Below are 17,868 nucleotides of genomic sequence, written 5' to 3'. Positions count from 1 at the left end.
TATAAGGGAAAGTATTTAATTAATAATCAATAGAAATATTTTTTTTTTTAATTTGAAATAGAAAAAATTATTAAAAAAAAATCAAGATAAAATAATTTCTTTTTCATAAAGATAAGATAATTACTTTTTCTCATTCTCTCAAATTTGAAATAATGTCTATTCACTATTTACTAGTGAGAAGTATATCAATGTACCTGAAAAACGGCAAGTTTTTCGAGATAAGAAAATGAAAAATTTATGTAATTTGATTGCTTAAGGAGTAGTTGGGGGGGGGGGGGGGCTGCAATTTTCAGCTCACATAGTAGCGAAACATTTTAAAAATCTAGATCCAGTAGATTTTTTACTTTTCATTTTGTTTTTTTTTCTAATTCAAATAGTGGTATGCTTTTCACTAGCAATAAGTGAATATTCATTAAAAAATAGTGATTTTCACTCATTCGTTTTTAGAAACTGAACTTAATATTAAACATAATAATTTTTTCCACCAATAAAGTCTCTGAGAAACTAAATATAAAAATATCTTCTCATTATAATTTGTAAATAAACTAATGGTTTGATAAAAAATTTCCTTATGCTGATAAATAACTAATTAGTCTCATAATACTATGTTGATTTATTTATCTAATCTTACTCTAAAAAATTTAATATCGGCACCATTAAGTAATAATTATATGATAATTTTTTATTATAAATATTTAAATATCAAATTATAAAATATCCATTTCAAAAGAATTTTTTTTCTATTATTGCCGTTTATTATTCATAAAAAATAAGTAAACTTATCAGAGAATTATCAAGTCTCTAGTATATAATCTCATATACCGACAATTTTATAAAAATTTCCCTACGAATCCTATCTCTCTGTTTTAAAATACAATTCAAAATTATAATATATGAAAAACCCATAAATCTTATCGAAAAAAATTTCTGAGTCAACAGAATGACACAGTTTTAATAAATCATTGTACAGTTGACCTAATTTTTTAATTAGTCAAATTTATCAAAGTCGTTCTCACGCTATCAGTTATCCGTTTCCTTCTTCGGGTACATAAATACACTCTGATGCTGATGCTGAATCTTATATATATTTGAAACTCCCGCTGAGGAGATGTTTAAAAATTAACTCGCGATATACTAAATTAAAAAAATATAAGCGCATGGATTTTGTCTAACGATCCGAAATGATATCTCAAAAATATTTTGTATTTTTGATCCTTCTTAAATTATCAGCTATCAGAGTACTAGCTGACGATAGTTATATTTCAAAAATTGATTCCTTTTACTCTAATACCATGTGAGATTTATTTTAATAATTTTTAAAAATTCAAAAATCTTTAATAAAATATTCAATATAATTTTATATATTTTACACGTTATAATATTTTTTTTTTTTTTTAAGAATAAAAAGTGAAACAATCCATAGTACAACTTACAATGGAGGATGCATTGATCGGCCAATGGCTCCAATTAACGGAACTATTGAATGTTCAATTACCATGTAATCATTCCTTTTAATTATATATTTTTACTATTTTAGTTAGCGTAAATTTATATAATATTTCAAATTAAAGGGGGTGCCGAGCGATCTGTAATCCACATTATCAATTTCCTAATGGGGAAAATCAGCTAATTGTCACCTGTCACCAAAACGAATGGCAAATTATTGGAACTGAGTGGACCACAATACCTCAATGCGAACGTAAATTATTTATTTACATTTTTTTATAGAGTAATAAAAATATATATGAAATAAAATTTTTGTTCAGCTATTTGTATACCACAATGTTATAACAATGGAATATGTGTCGGTCCAAATGAATGTCAATGTCCGGAAAATTTTTCTGGTCCTCAATGTCAGTATGAAATAATGCCCTGCTTAAACCCTCCAGCGCATGTAGTTGGTGCAAATCGACATTGTAATTCTAAGTACGTATTAGCTTTTTATAAGATATATATTTTATTTTATTAATTAATATTTTATTACAGAACATGTACTATCACATGCGTGACTAATTTCACTTTTCCCGATGGTTCATCAATTACAAATTTAATTTGTCGCGATGGGAATTGGATACCTACAAGAACTGAATGGGTTGTTATTCCTGATTGCAAGCGTAAATATTTAAAAATTTCTTTAAATGCCTCTAGATGATAAATAAATAGATTTTAGAAAATTATTTGTTTTTGTGTCAAGAAAAAAAAATAATATGACGTATTTTTTATCTAATAATTCATGTGCGATATCATCTCTGATATTAATGGGTGGAGATAAACAATTCAAACAATTTTTTTTTATACTGTCACTATTAAAATGGAGCAGAATGAAAAAAAATACATTTACTTAACAATTAAAAATGATATATATTTTTTATCGCCGATCTGCATTTGAAAATTCTTAGTTATTAAAAAATAAATTTGTTTGTTAACAAAAAAAAAAAAAAATAATTTTTTTTTCAGCAAAATGTTCACCAGCATGTCAAAATGGCGGTATTTGTTTAACTTTAAATACTTGTCAATGTCCTCAAGGTTTCCGTGGGCCTCAATGCCAATATCGTACGTAATTTAGTAAAAAAATTATTGAGTACAAATTAAATAATAATTTATTAAATGGACAAAATATTACAGTGGAGGATGTATGTTCAGTCCAAAAACTTGGTTTCAATGGTGGGTCTAACTGCACCATTGAAGCTAATTATGTTTCTTGTAAACTACTTTGTCCGGAAGAAGTAGAGTTTTCATTTACTCCGGCTTCCGAGTACATTTGTACTTACGATAAAGGTGTTTTTGAACCTCAACCAGTACCTCAGTGCAAAAACGGTCCAGATTATCAGATCGTTCCAATTGGAAGTAGTAGAAGTTCATTTTTAACAATTACCAATCATTCGTGGATCGTCGAGGACACGTTTATATCAAAGTCATCTTATAGTAATGAAATCATAGATTTCACGAGTTCTGATTTAAAAGAAATGTCATCGCTTCAGAGAAAAGTGAGTGATTAAATTTTTATTCATAAGCCTGCCCTTCATAAGTCTCTTCCACTTAATCGGGAGTTACTGAGTCCAAACAGTTTTCCCACTTCATCAGTTTAAAGAGTTTTTTACTAGAGAACCCGTTATAAGCCTCCGTTAAAATTATCTAAATTATAAAATAATCATAGGAAAAAATATCAAAATTAATGATGAAAATTTACTATCTATGTTTCGCGGATAATAATTTAATCATTATTAAGTGAAATATAATTTATTATTCATAGTTGCAATCATTTCATCCAAAGCTTCTGTTACAATTGAATAGTTTTATTGAGCATTAAGTTGATCAATAAAATTATTATTTTTATTATAACTGTAATCAATACCGTTATCATTATAATTTTTTGCATTTAAATTATTATTAGTGTAAAAAGATTAGTATTTATTATAGCGCTATAAGCACCAGGAAAATCGGAATAGTCGCGTATGTAAAAAAATGTAAATATGACGTTTAAAATGATATAAAATAAAACAGGCATATAACGGGTAGTCGAGAACAAAACTAAACGCACGGTAGTGAGAAGACTGAAATTTCAAGAAAAATTTTCTCTGCGTCCCTTAGACCAGGCTTATAACGGGTAGTTGACTTTATTTATAAAACTAGTTATGATTATTATACTTAATTTATTACAGGGTGTAAAAACGAACCACGCTTCAATGGAATCTATCAATGAAAAATATGAAAATCAATTTCCTCATGTTCATACAATAATAGAAGAAGGTTCTGTAATAATTGAAGAAAAAAAACCGGAACCGAAGACATGTTTTACTTGGGGCGGAGTTCACTATAAAACTTTTGATGGCGCGATTTACAGTTTTGAAAGTAATTGCGCGCATACAATGATTCAAGAAACTCAATATGGAGCATTTACGATAACAATACAAAATCATCCGACCTGTTATCTCGGGGGATTTTGCTCGAGAATTATAAGAATATTTTTACAAGGAAAAGAATTTATTTTACTTCTAAACGAAGAGGGAATACCAACTTTCCGAACGGTTAAAAAAATTCTACCGATACCCGCTCAATTATCTGGCGTGCGAGCTGAAATGTCCGCGCACTTTGTTATCGTCTATTTAGATTCCGTGGGCGCTAGTTTGAAATGGGACGGCGGACTATTTGTACAGTTAAAGGCATCAGAATCTTTGTGGAACAAAACGGCAGGTTTATGCGGCCGAATGAATGGATATCCTGAGGATGATAAGAGTGGGAAAGATTACGATTACTCAAACAATATTGCGGCTTTTGCTTCCAGTTGGAAGGTTTTAAATATTGGCGGTAAATAATTTATTTTTAATTACAAATATAAATTAATTTCTTTTTCTCCCCTCCGGGCGAAAAGCGTCAACTTTTTTCCCGCTGTGCGAAACGAAGTTGCCGCTTTCCGCCTCCGTCGAGGAGAAAAATAGTATTGACACCTTGGGCAGTAAATAAGAAAGCCTCAGATCTCATGTAATTGTTGGCCGAGGCTTCGCCTCGGCCAACAATTACATGAGATCTGAGACATTTCTTACTTTCCTGCCCCAGGTGTAAAATATACTATTTTAAATTTATTTTTACTGACTTTTTTACACAGAAACTTGTGATGATAATCCACGAGTACAACATTCTTGTGATCCTGCTAATTATTTAGCTGAAGAAGCTAGAGATTTTTGCGCAGATTTGTTTTCTGATATGAAATTTAAAGTCTGTTCTAAAATTGTTGATTTGGAGAAACTTCATAGTACGTGTGAGTGGGATTACTGCGCTTGTAAAGAAAGTAACAGAAAAAAATGTGCCTGTGATACTATGAGTGTTTATATTCGACAATGTTTCCATGATAAGTTAATAGATTCAGTAGCATGGCGACGTGAAGATACTTGTCGTAAGTTTTTTTTTTAATTATTTATACATTCATTTGCACAGACGTAATGAGCAATTAATATTTTCTCATAGCAATGATGTGTACTGGAGGCAAAATATACAAATCTTGCGGCCATAAATATCAACCGACATGCAGCAATGACGTCAGCTCACAACAAGATGGTAATGATTGTGAAGAAGGTTGCTTTTGTCCTGAAGGAACTGTTCTTCATGAAGGAAAATGTATAACTATGGAAGAGTGTCCTTGCAGTTCAGGTGGTAAATTATTTGAACCTGGTGCATCTATTCCGAAAAAATGTAATACGTGTACTTGTTCTTCTGGAAAATGGATCTGTACTTCCGTAACATGTAGTGCAAGATGTTCTGCCGTTGGTGATCCTCATTACGTAACTTTTGATGGAAAACATTACGACTTTATGGGAAAATGTAATTATTATTTAATTAAAGGAGATAATTACAGTATTGAGACAGAGAATACTGCATGTGCTGGTGCAATTTCTGAGGTAATAATTTAAATAAAAATATTTTTTTTTACATTAGTAGAGTGTAAAAAATTTTTGAGTAAAAATGGTTCCCGAGAATTTTACACGTGTAGTCTAGAACAACAGTGTAAATTATCCACCAGTGTAATTTTAACACCGGGTAATTTACTTTTTTTTTACACTATTCCGTGTTACTCATTATGATTTTGATTAAAATTTTTAATTCACATTGCCTAAATTTAACGCGATATTTGGTGTAATTTTCACATCAAAATTTTTATACTAAGTCATTTACACTTTATCGAATCCAAAAATTTTTTAGTGTATATTTAAATTTGAAATATTTTAGACCATGGGATTTTCACGATCTTCAATGGATGAGCCATCGTGCACAAAATCTGTAACGATTCGGTGGAATGAAATTGTAGTTAAACTCAAACAAAATCACCAGGTACTCGTCAATGGAGAAGATGTTACAAAACTTCCTCTAATGACGGCAGGAATAAAAATAAAAATAGCAAGTAGTATATTTGTTGTTGTTAATGTACCGAATGGATTAGAATTATGGTGGGATGGAATATCTCGAGTATATGTCAACGCTCCAGCTGATTTTCGTGGTAATTATCATTTTATTTTTGGTTACTATGAATATAATTTTTTATTTAAGACAAAGATTTTAAAATTAAATTTTTTTATACCACTAAAAATTAATAATCAATGAACTAGCAATAAAGTGAACGATTGTGTCATTACTAGCAACTAGTAATTGAAAAAACTCAACTTTGATTTGAATTTAATTTTTTGATAAGTTTTGAAAGTCCTCATTAAAAAAAAAAAAAACGTCAAGATTTGAAAATAATTGATTTATAATATGAGTAATTTTTTATTTTATCTATCAGGAAAAACTAAAGGTCTATGTGGAACTTTTACGGCCAATCAGAAAGACGATTTTCTAACGCCAATTGGTGATGTTGAGGACTCAGTAATTCCTTTTGCGAATAAATGGAAGACAACCGAACAGTGCGCGGACTTACCGATGAAAGATTTCCAACATCCTTGTGATATTAATCCCGAGAGACTGGGTATTGCAGAAAAACATTGTTCAAAATTATTGGGTACAATTTTCGCTAGTTGTCATTGGCAAGTGGATCCCAATCTGTTCTATGAAGATTGCAAGTATGATATGTGCGCTTGTGAAGCTGATGTTGAAAAATGTTTGTGTCCAACTCTTTCGGCCTACGCCAAAGAATGTGCTGCTGCAGGCGTTAATATTTTATGGCGAACAGAAGTAGAAGAGTGTCAATTACACTGCCCAGCTGGTCAAGAGTATCAAATTTGTGGTAACAGTTGTACTCGATCCTGTAGTGACATATCTTTTGATCAAGATTGCCGTCAAGAGTGTGTAGAAGGATGCAATTGTCCAGAAGGACAAACTTTGAATGTACTAGGTCAATGTATTCCAATTGGCGAGTGTCCATGTCAGTACAACGGAATGGAATTTAATGCTGGATATCAAGAAGTACGACCAGGAAGACAGGGGCAAGAATTGTGTACATGCGCAGGAGGTAATTGGGCCTGTCAACTAGCGACTGCCAACGACATTGAAAAGTATCCACCAGCCATTGACTTGAAAACAATTTGCAGTGCCAGTAAAAATCTCCAAGTCACTACTTGTGAGCCAGCTGAGCCACGAACTTGTCGCAATATGCACGAACCAATAAAGCACACGCCCGCTACTTGTCACGCTGGATGCGAGTGCAAAAATGGCTACGTACTGGATTCTCTCAGCGGAGTTTGTGTTGAAGAAGAAAAATGTCCTTGTTATCACGGTAGTAAGAGTTATAAAGAAGGATCTGTGATGCAAGAAGATTGTAATACTTGCAAATGTCACAGCGGTACTTGGAAATGTACTGACAGAATATGTCCAGGTGTTTGTTCAGCATGGGGTGATTCACATTTTAAAACATTCGATGACAAAACTTATGATTTCCAAGGGATCTGTGGTTACGTGCTAGTCAAAGCGAGTTTTGGTAAAGACGAATTATTTGAAGTCTCTTTACAAAACGTCCCCTGTGGAAGTACCGGAGTCTCTTGTTCTAAATCTGTAACATTAAAAGTTGGAAGTGGGAGTAACCAGGAAGTCATCCGCTTAACGCGAGACGAATCTCTGCCGAATGAAATATTCAAAAGACTGTCAATTCGACATGCCGGTTTGTTTGTATTTGTTGATGTTCCGGAGTTAGGATTAGTATTGCAGTGGGACAAAGGGACACGGGTTTATGTTAAATTAGATCCCAAGTGGAAAGGCAGAACCAAAGGTCTTTGTGGTGACTACAATGACAACAGTGAAGATGATTTCAAAACACCTGCTGGTGGTATACCTGAAGCCTCCGCTAGTATTTTCGCAAACTCTTGGAAAAAAGACAACTACTGTCCTGAGCCAAAAGAAATAACAAATACTTGTGACAGACATCCTGAGCGTAAATTCTGGGCTATTCAAAAATGTGCAGTACTGAAGAGTAAAATTTTCGAACCCTGTCATTCAGAAGTTGACATTGAGCCGTTTATTAAAAACTGCATCTTCGACACCTGCGGTTGTGACGGAGGCGGCGATTGTGAATGTCTCTGTACAGCTTTATCAGCTTATGCTCAAGAATGCAATCGAAAAGCAGTTCCCATAAAATGGAGATCGCAGGAACTATGTCCTATGCAATGTGACGAAAGTTGCAGCACATACTCGCCGTGTATATCAACTTGCCCTCATGAAACTTGCGACAGCTTAACTTTCACCAACGTATCACGTCTATGTGTCCAGGATAATTGCGTTGAAGGCTGCCTCACCAAGTCTTGTCCAGAAGGTGAAGTCTACCGAAACAATACCCTTCAAGAATGTGTTCCTAAATCATTGTGTAGACCAGTCTGCATTGAAATCCAAGGAGTTATTTATTATGAAGGTGACAAAGTAAGCAGTGACGCCTGTCAAACCTGCTTCTGCAGTCGCGGACAAATTATTTGCAATGGCGCACCTTGTGTTTCTACGACAATTGAACCTTCTACTGTACCCATGGAACAATCAGAAAGATGTGTTGGTGGTTGGACTGCCTGGATAAATACGTACGCACCCAAAAAAATTAAAACAGCTGCCATAAAAGGTAAAAAGTCATTGCAATCATTCGATACTGAACCATTACCTTCAATGATAACTCTTCTGGGAGTGGATTCTGCTCGGTGTCCTAAAGAACGCATGGTAGATATTAAATGTCGAACAGTAGATGGACACAAAACCCCCAAAGAAACTGGATTAGATGTTGAGTGTAGTTTGGAACGCGGCCTTTACTGTCAATCACAAGATAATTTACCGTGTGAAGATTTTGAAATCAGTGTTTTATGTCTGTGTGATGAAGAGACAACTGAGGCCTTTAGTACGACTGCTAGTACTCCTAAAATAATTGAAAGCTGTGATGTGAGTCATCCAAATCAACCGCATCCCACAGATTGTCATGCGTTCTATCAATGCATACCGACAATAAGTGGCACCACTGAATTGGTCAAGAAAACATGTGGATCTGATTTGATGTACAATCCAATTATGCAAATATGTGATTGGTCTCACAGTGTAATGCGTTTACGTCCAGAATGCGGGGAGATTACAACCAAAAATCCTCAGTGCAAAGACGGGGAGAGATGGGACGAGTGCGCTATCCAGTGCAGTAGAACTTGTGAGCACTACAGATATATTTTGACTGAAAATAATCTTTGTATTGACAGTGAATGTATTCCGGGTTGCGTTGACGACAATAATATTTGTCCGCCGCATAAATTTTTCCGGGATTTCCACAGCTGTGTCGAAGAAGCTGACTGTCCATGTAAAACTCACAATGGAAGTTTGGCAAAACCTGGAGCTTTTGTCGTTGAATCTGAGTGCGAGCGCTGTCAATGTTTGCGGAATTATTACACTTGTGATAAGTCGTACTGTACAGTGACAACTCCACCGACTACAAGAACAACTCAAACTGCGCCTCCTGTTCAAGACAATACGATAATTACTGTAAGTACTGTTTCACCAGCAGAGCCATGCGTCAGCAAACAGTACAGAAGTTTATTGGATGAATATAAAGTTGGTCAAGTTATATTTAATGCTAGTAGTACTATTGACAGTGGATATAAATATGCGTTTGGTAGATTAAAAAGTTCAGGTACTAAATCTGTTGAGTTAAAAACTTGGGAACCAAAATATGAGGATGCAGAGCAATGGATTGAGATTAAATTACCAAAACTCGAACCTATTTATGGGATTGTAATGCAGGGAAATCCGTCAGAAAATAAATATGTGACTAGTTATAAAGTTTTATTCTCTCAAGATGGAGAAACGTTTTCTTACATACAGAATAAACATGAACCAAAAATATTTCACGGTCCAGTTGATTCATTGATTCCAGTCAGACAATTTTTTTCAGAACCTATTGAAGCTAAAATTATTAGAATAAATCCTCGCACGTGGCAACATGGTATAGCTTTGAGATTTGATCTATTGGGTTGTCAGGATCACGTGACTACACAGAGTACTCCGACAACAACAGAAATTTATGAAACTACTATTCCAACTACAACATGGTCACTTCATGTCGAAACGATAAACACACCGATGTGCGACGACGCTATGGGACTTGACAGCGGAATTATGATAGAGGAACAAGTAATTGCTTCTTCAACTCTTGATAATCTTATACCCAATATTAGATTGTCGTCGCCGGGAATATGGCAAGCGACTTTAGACAATCCAAATCAATTTGTACAGTTTGACTTCTTGGATAATCGGAATCTCACTGGAATTGAAACAAAGGGCGCTAATGATATTTGGACGACTGCTTACAAAGTATTTTACAGTGAAGATACTCGTCAATGGAACCCTATTTTTGATTCTGCAGGAATGGAAAAAATATTTTTGGGTAATTTTGACGATCAGACATCGAAAATAAATTATTTTGATAAACCTATTCGTACTCGGTATCTAAAGATCCAGCCGGTCAAGTGGCATCAGCATGTTGGACTTAAAGCTGAAGTTCATGGCTGCTATGAATCTTATAGTAAATATATATTTATATATATATACACAAAAAAAGAATTTTTCGGCTCAAGAAAATTTTTTTTTGCCCCAAGAAATTTTCGTTTTCAATTCATAGTACGAAAAATTTCTTGGGGCAAGCACAAATTTTTCACGCGACAAAATACTTTTTTTCTGTGTATTGTTTTGTATTATTATGATTTTTTAATAATTTAAAATAATATTTTTCAGTCACAAATCAAGTAATTCCATTACATTTAGAATTGCCCGAATCAAAGTGCAATGTATGTCACCCAATATTTGAAGATAAAATTAACTTGGGTTGCAAATGCAAAGACTCACTTTGGTGGAATGGCCAAGAGTGTGTTGAGAAACAATTATGCCCTTGTGTTGTTGATCATTTACCGTACGCAGTTGGTAGTATTTTTGAAACGGGCGATTGTCAGAAATGTTTGTGTGCAATGGGCGGAGTATCGGATTGTAAATTGAAAGCTTGCGAGCCTTGTAATGAACCAAATATGCAATCTGTTGTCACTGAATTATGTGGGTGTGTTTGCAAACCTTGTCCAGAAGACATGATACTTTGTAAGACTAGTAATGTTTGTATTAAGAAATCGTCTTGGTGCGATGGAATAAAAGATTGTCCAGATGATGAAACAAATTGTGAAGTTAAATTACCGGAACCAACTAGTACTAGAACATCTAAAATGCAAACAGAGATACACTATACTACAGTTGAGACAAGAAAAGGTAATTAGTTTAATATATATTTGTGTTACATAAACTAATGATGATAATATTTGTATGAACAAGTGTACTAATTTATTTATTTTTAAAAAAATTTAGTGATTAAATTGCAATGTGAAAAACCAAGTTGTCCATCAGGATATAAACTTGCGGCTTTAAAGAAACCATCACCAACTAAAAGTACTTATTCTTCTCCAACAAAAGGAGGTACGAAAGGTGGAGTCAAAGGTAGAGTTAAAGGCGGAGTTAAAGGAGGAGTGAAAGGTGGTACAGATAGAGAAAGACCTACAAAAGAACCGAGAAACAAGTATGCATAATTATTTTTTTAAGTAGACTTTTTATATAAATTTATCTTTAGTAATTAATCTTATGACAAAAATTTTTTTTAGTGATTATTCTGCAAAATTAAACGAATCTGAAGTATTGGAACTTGAGTGCGAACAATTCTCTTGTAAACCAACTCGACCACCTCCAATATTCCAGAACAATCTTCAGGAAGTCGAGTGTCCAAAAGTTGAGTGCCCATTAAACTATCGAGTTGTTTACGAACCTCTGAGTATGTACCAACCAGTAGCGTGTCCAAAATACATTTGCAAGCCACCGCCACCGACCGAATTTGTGTGCAGGGTCACAGGAAAAACATTTAATACATTTGATAACTTGGAATATAAATATGGCATTTGCAATCACATTTTGGCGAGAGAAATGTATCATAACGATTGGTATATTACTTGTAAGTAAAATAATTATCATAAAAAATTATAAGTATTTATCTATTGTAATCAATAGATTACTAATGTAATAATGATAAATTTTTAGTGGAAAAACATTGCGGCCAACGTAATCAGCCTTGTGTACAAGTTCTTGCGATAAAAGTTGACTTCAATATCATCGTATTGTACCCAGACATGCATGTTGAGATTGATCAGTATGTATTCACAGCTAGACAAGTAAATCGTCTTCACGATCGAAGCGGGACATTCAAAATGTCCCGAATCGGTAACATTATACACTTTGTTTCAACAAAATATGGATTCTGGGTGATATGGGATCAAAATTCTAATGTAAAAATTGGCGTTACAACGGTGATGGCTCATCGCGTTGATGGATTATGCGGTTACTTTGATGGAATTATTGAAAACGATCGGCAAAAACCTGACGGTAGTCAAGCTATTAGTTCAGACGACTTTGGAGACAGTTGGGTGATGGATGGAACTCCAGAATGTGAGCAGAAAAGTTGTCCGCGTATTATTTTAGAAGAAGCAATGAAAATTTGTAACTCTGTGAACGATCGATCGTTCGCCGTCTGTAGAAATGTTATAAATGTTGACAAATGGATAACCCGATGTTTGGAATCAATGTGCATGTGTATCAGTGGAAATATGACGTCTGAAGAGTGCAGATGCCAAACACTCAATTCATTTGCCTCTGAATGTCAAGCTTCTGATACAAATATTGATTTATCAACATGGAGAAATATTCACAACTGTGTAATTAATTGCCCAGCGCCATTCGTCTACAAAGATTGTTTCCGCAATAAATGTGAAAGCAGTTGTGACAATCTTCAAGAAATAGAACCATGTCCTTTAATGGAAGGTGTCTGTATTTCTGGATGCTTTTGTCCTGATGGTACAGTACGCAATGGTGATAATTGTATTCCTCCAAGCGAATGCCGGGATTGTGTTTGCGATGGGTTCGGCAATGCAAACTATGTTAATTTCAATAAAAAGAACTTTACTTTCACCGGTAATTGTACTTACGTTCTCTCTCAGGATGTATCGAAAAGTAATAATGAGATCGAACCAGTAGACCATACATTTAAAATTTTAATGACCAACGTTCCTTGTGATAGAGGAGTTTGCACAGAATCATTGTCTGTATTTTACAGAGGACACTATTTACAAATAGAACAGATGTCATATTCAAAAGACTTTGTACTGACATTAGACGGTGAATCAATTGAAATTTTACCATATAAAAATTCATGGATGAATTTAGCTAAAGTTGGCAATAACGATGTCTTCTTTTTCATCCCTGCTATACAACTTGGAATAACTTGTTACCGAAATAATTTTGCATTTACTATAACATTACCCTCTCATATTTTTGGAGGAGCTACTGAAGGTCTTTGCGGTAATTGTAATTTGAATGATGAAGAAGATTTCAAAAAATCAAACGGTGAATATACTGATAATATTGATGAGTTTGGATTGAGCTGGTTAGCAACTGGACTTCCTCAGGCAAGATTTTCATCAGAAGATTGCACGAGTCAGCCGATAAAAAAATGTACTCCGCCTCCGGCTACTGAGGACCCGTGTGCCATTATGGCTAATCCTGAATTATTCGGCCAATGTCACAGTCTAATTGACCCGACGCCTTTCATTAATTCTTGCTATGATACTCTTTGTGAGAAAGGAAATGTGTGTGGTGACATTGAAGCATACGCTCGAAACTGTCGAGATGTTGGTTTATGTCCAACCTGGAGAACTCTTGATATTTGTCCATACTTTTGTCCAGCAGAGTTGGAGTATCAGTCGTGCGGACCTAGTTGTCCTGAGACTTGCGATTCTCTGAATGACGTAAACATGAGACAGTGCGCTCACGAAATAACGGAAGGTTGTTACTGTCCTAAGAATCATGTCTTTCATAATGATACCTGTGTGCCTGAAAAACAATGCTTCATTTGCGATAATGAAGGGCACATGGATGGTGATGTATGGCATCCGGATAAATGTACTACGTGTTCTTGTAAGAACAAAGTCGTTAGCTGTCAAACTAGTGAATGTCCTGTACTGGAAACTATATGTCCGGAAAATTACACTCCGGTTGAAGTACCCGGGCATGATGAAGAGTGTTGTTTGAAATATTTATGCGGTCAGTTACTTAAATATAATTTTATAAATTTTAAATATATTATTATCATTATCCCTAGAGGATTAGAATTACGGTATTAATGAATTTCTACTAACAACATAGTAAAAATTTAGATACTGGCTAGATGTCTTTAAATTTATGGGTAATTTTTACTCAAAAATTATCTGCGTGTACCGTAATTCATCTGAATACCGTAATTTACGGAAATTACTATAATTTACCTAATTCGGATCCGCCTGGGATATTATAGATTTATATAATAATTTAATTAATTTATAGTTCCCATACCTACGACACCACCAACTTGTGCAGAACCTCAACAACCAGAATGTGGCTACGGACAGACTATGAAATTAACTACTGATCCTGATGGTTGCGAGAAATTTATTTGTCGTAAGTATACGATATATTTTAAATTCTCTTTGTAAAAATAAATATTTGCTAAAATTTTCATTTCAAATTCTAGATAATTATTGACTTAATATTTTCTGCGGATATTTTGTATATTTTAACTTTTCCTTCTATTTGCAGAGTGTATGACTCCAGAAGAATGTATTTCATTAATTAGTCCTGTGACATTAGAAGTTGAAAAAGAAAATATTCAACCAGGCTTTGTTCAAGAAATGAATATGACAGGATGCTGTCCTCGACCAGTCGTTGTTTGTAAACCGGAAACATGTCCATTACCTCAAAATTGTTCAAAATATTACACTCTAAAAACTAAAGAAATACCGAGTGCTTGCTGCTCTGATTATGAATGTGGTAAGCTAAAGATTACTATCACACAACAGTCTGCTGTTTAAAATAAAACACTCTGTTAAATAATTATTGTCCATGATAAATTTTTTCAGAACCACCAGAAGATTTGTGTCTCTACAATGTAGTCAACAGTAATGACGTAACAAGTGATAATCTCATCGCTAAACAAATAGGAGAAACTTGGAAAGATGGTCCATGTGTGACCTGTACTTGTGAAGAATTTCCCGATGACCTCCCGAAATCTTCATGTGTGACAACTCAATGTGCTAGCATCAATTCACATCTTGATTTTGGTGACTTTGTATTAGAAGAGAAAGTTATAAATGATCAATGTTGTCCGCTAATTGAGCGAGTTGCGTGCAAACACCACGAGATGATTTACAACGTACGTGTACATTTTTTTTTATATTTATAATAAAGCGAGTAAATATTTTTTTTACAACTGATAGTAATTTAAAATTTTTTAAATATAGATTGGACAAGAATGGTACCCGGATCCAAGCGATATGTGCGTTATTTTGAAATGTGAAAACACGAGTACTGGAGTTATTAAGACGACAATTAATCAGGAATGTAATACTGTTTGTGATAAGGGGTACGAATATAAACCGTCTGAAGATAAAGGAGTTAAATGTTGTGGTGAATGCGTCGCGGTTGCTTGTGTAATAAATGGAACTCTTAAAGCTATTGGTGAAAAATGGTACTCGGATGATTTTTGTACAGACTATGAGTGTTTATCTGATAATGGAGATGTAAGTAGTAAAGAAATTTTTTATTTTATCTGCTTTTAAATTAATAATTTAAATTAAAGTCTTCAGCGGGTTTAAAATCAGTTTTTTTTTGTTTATTAATAGAAAAATAATATTTTAATTAAAATTTAATTTAATTTAAATAAAAATTTATAGTTGCGGGTAAAAGAACTTATTATACCATGTGATCAACTTGATTCTCGTGAAGAAGAACAGTATGAAATTGAAATAGAAAAAATTCATGGACAATGTTGTCCAAAGTATATCCGCACGGGTTGTCGATCTGACGGAATTGTTTATAGACCCACTAGTACATGGACAAATTCAGCGGATAACTGCATTACTGAAATTTGTGCAGTTGGGCTAGATAAAATTGAACTACAACAGACTGTACAACATTGTAATACAAGTTGTGAATTTGTAAGTTTCTTCATATTTTTTACTCACAACTAATTACAACATTTTATTTAAGTTTCCACTATCCCGTGTAAAAAAAAATTGTTGAAAAAAGCGTTGATTATTTTAATTCAAAATTCACTTCAAAATGTGACACAGTGACGATCTATTTTTATACGATTTTTAAACTTCTAGAATTCCAAAAAAAAAAAAAAAAAAAAAAAAAAACATTTGACTTAAAACTATAAATGAACATTTTTTTTTACTTTTTTGACTCTTTATGAAAGCTTTATACCTTATCTTTTTTTCCGGACAAATATAGTCAGAAAATGTTGATTTTAAACTATTTCTGAACGTATTTGTTTTTTTTTTTTTTTTTTAATATTTAAATAGTATTTAGTCAATCATTGGCTTTCCTTTTGAAATTAAAGTTTAGAATAGTAAAATTTTTTTTAACCTTTTATCAACGACATTTTTTTACATGGGAAACCAACTCACAAATACGTTTATTTGATACCGTAAGATGGAGGAGGTGATATAGAGTCGATTGATGTCATAAGGTACCAGGTAGAGTACTCTTATGCGCCGTCAAGTCAATGGCCTTTTGCGAGTTTGAGTTCAAAACCAACTCACAACCGATTATTGTCCTGTCATCCTATCAAATTCTATTCTAAATTAAAAATTCTATAGAATAAATTTCTTTTTCTTTCCATTCTATATATCTACACGATTAATTTATACTATTTAGGGTTGGGAATACCAAGCTCCAGAGGAAGGGCAATGCTGTGGAAGATGCAAACAAGCGTACTGTGTCCTCGATGGTACTTTATATAAACCTGATTCTGTTTGGTACTCGGAAAATAATTGTACGACATTTGAATGTCAAAATAACGACGGACAGGTAAATGATAAAATATTTTATATAAATAAAATAACTAAAATCTAATAATAAATAATAATTTCAGATGGTTATTAGTACAAGTTCACCAGTATGCCCAGACGTTTCTAAATGTCCATTGAGTGATATTTATAATGATGGTTGCTGCGACGCGTGTAACATGACAACACTTGACTTACAAAGTACGATAAAATAATTTTAACTATAATTATTTAATTTATTTATCAGGAAATTAATAATTGATAATTATATTTATTTTAGGGACGTGTATGGCGGAAGTTCTCGAGCTAGACATGACAATTGGAATTATTTCTGAACGACGTGGAAGACACGGTATCTGTCGTAATAAAGTTCCTATTGACGGATTGACTGAATGTCATGGCACATGTGAATCATCTATCCACTATAACCCTGGTAAATCAACGAAAACAACTTAACTGTTTTGCAAAATAGATATTTTCATGTGTAAAAACTGATAACTAAAAAATTTACAGTGAGTTGGATTCAAGAAACCGATTGTCGATGTTGTCAACCAATTGAATTGAAGGAAATAATTGTTAGTCTAATATGTGACGATGGAAAATTATTTTTAAAACGTATTTTAGTACCGACTGCCTGCTCATGCAACTCTTGTAAATCGGCGAAACCAACAAAGGGTCATAAGCCCGGGGTCAAAGGATAAACATAGTTTTTTTTTTATCATTAATAATTAATTTGATTAAAAATGAAAATTTTTAGTTTATAAAATGTCAATTCTTGTGGTTGTTTAAATTAAGTATTATTTTAGATTTAAGAAAGTATAGTTAATGTAAGGTAATTATTATACCCAGTGAACTTTTTAAATATTTTTCATAAATAAAAAAAAATTTTTCATTAAATTAATGTCGATTTATTCATGAAAAACATACGATCGTTAAAAGAGAATTCAAATATTATCGAGTCTGATTTTCGTTTTTGTTGTCTGAATGGATTTAACATTCATAAAAAATATGTATTGTATGAAAT

The 17,868-nt window shown here is 33.3% G+C and overlaps 1 protein-coding gene across 1 annotated transcript; it reads left to right on the top strand.

Annotated features, from left to right (window-relative positions):
• The first annotated feature begins 912 nt into the window (after window positions 1-912).
• LOC103574479 (hemocytin) lies at window positions 913-17,687 on the top strand. Its single transcript, XM_008553937.3, has 25 exons — window positions 913-1,294; window positions 1,400-1,498; window positions 1,572-1,699; window positions 1,767-1,926; window positions 1,987-2,114; window positions 2,458-2,553; window positions 2,626-2,987; window positions 3,663-4,308; window positions 4,607-4,894; window positions 4,966-5,396; window positions 5,725-5,992; window positions 6,275-10,462; window positions 10,672-11,190; window positions 11,287-11,494; window positions 11,577-11,920; window positions 12,007-14,061; window positions 14,341-14,454; window positions 14,593-14,823; window positions 14,913-15,205; window positions 15,294-15,572; window positions 15,726-15,989; window positions 16,714-16,866; window positions 16,931-17,045; window positions 17,125-17,277; window positions 17,358-17,687. The coding sequence occupies exons 1-25, from the start codon at window positions 1,182-1,184 to the stop codon at window positions 17,543-17,545; spliced, it is 11,823 nt and encodes a 3,940-aa protein (XP_008552159.1). The 5' UTR covers window positions 913-1,181; the 3' UTR covers window positions 17,546-17,687.
• The last annotated feature ends 181 nt before the right edge of the window (window positions 17,688-17,868 follow it).

This window comes from Microplitis demolitor, chromosome 5 (assembly GCF_026212275.2).
Source record: "Microplitis demolitor isolate Queensland-Clemson2020A chromosome 5, iyMicDemo2.1a, whole genome shotgun sequence".
Taxonomy (NCBI): domain Eukaryota; kingdom Metazoa; phylum Arthropoda; class Insecta; order Hymenoptera; family Braconidae; genus Microplitis; species Microplitis demolitor.
The sequence above is the reverse complement of the archived record's forward strand: the minus strand, read 5'-3'. Positions and strand labels throughout refer to the sequence as shown.

What these genes read in the sequence shown, in the direction of transcription:
- LOC103574479 (XM_008553937.3), top strand. Translation starts at nt 1,182, where the DNA reads ATGATATCTCAAAAATATTTTGTATTTTTGATCCTTCTTAAATTATCA. An exon ending in TGGCTGCTATGAATCTTATA is followed by an intron (nt 10,463 to 10,671) that starts GTAAATATATAT and finishes AATATTTTTCAG; the next exon opens with TCACAAATCAAGTAATTCCA. An exon ending in TACAGTTGAGACAAGAAAAG is followed by an intron (nt 11,191 to 11,286) that starts GTAATTAGTTTA and finishes AAAAAAATTTAG; the next exon opens with TGATTAAATTGCAATGTGAA.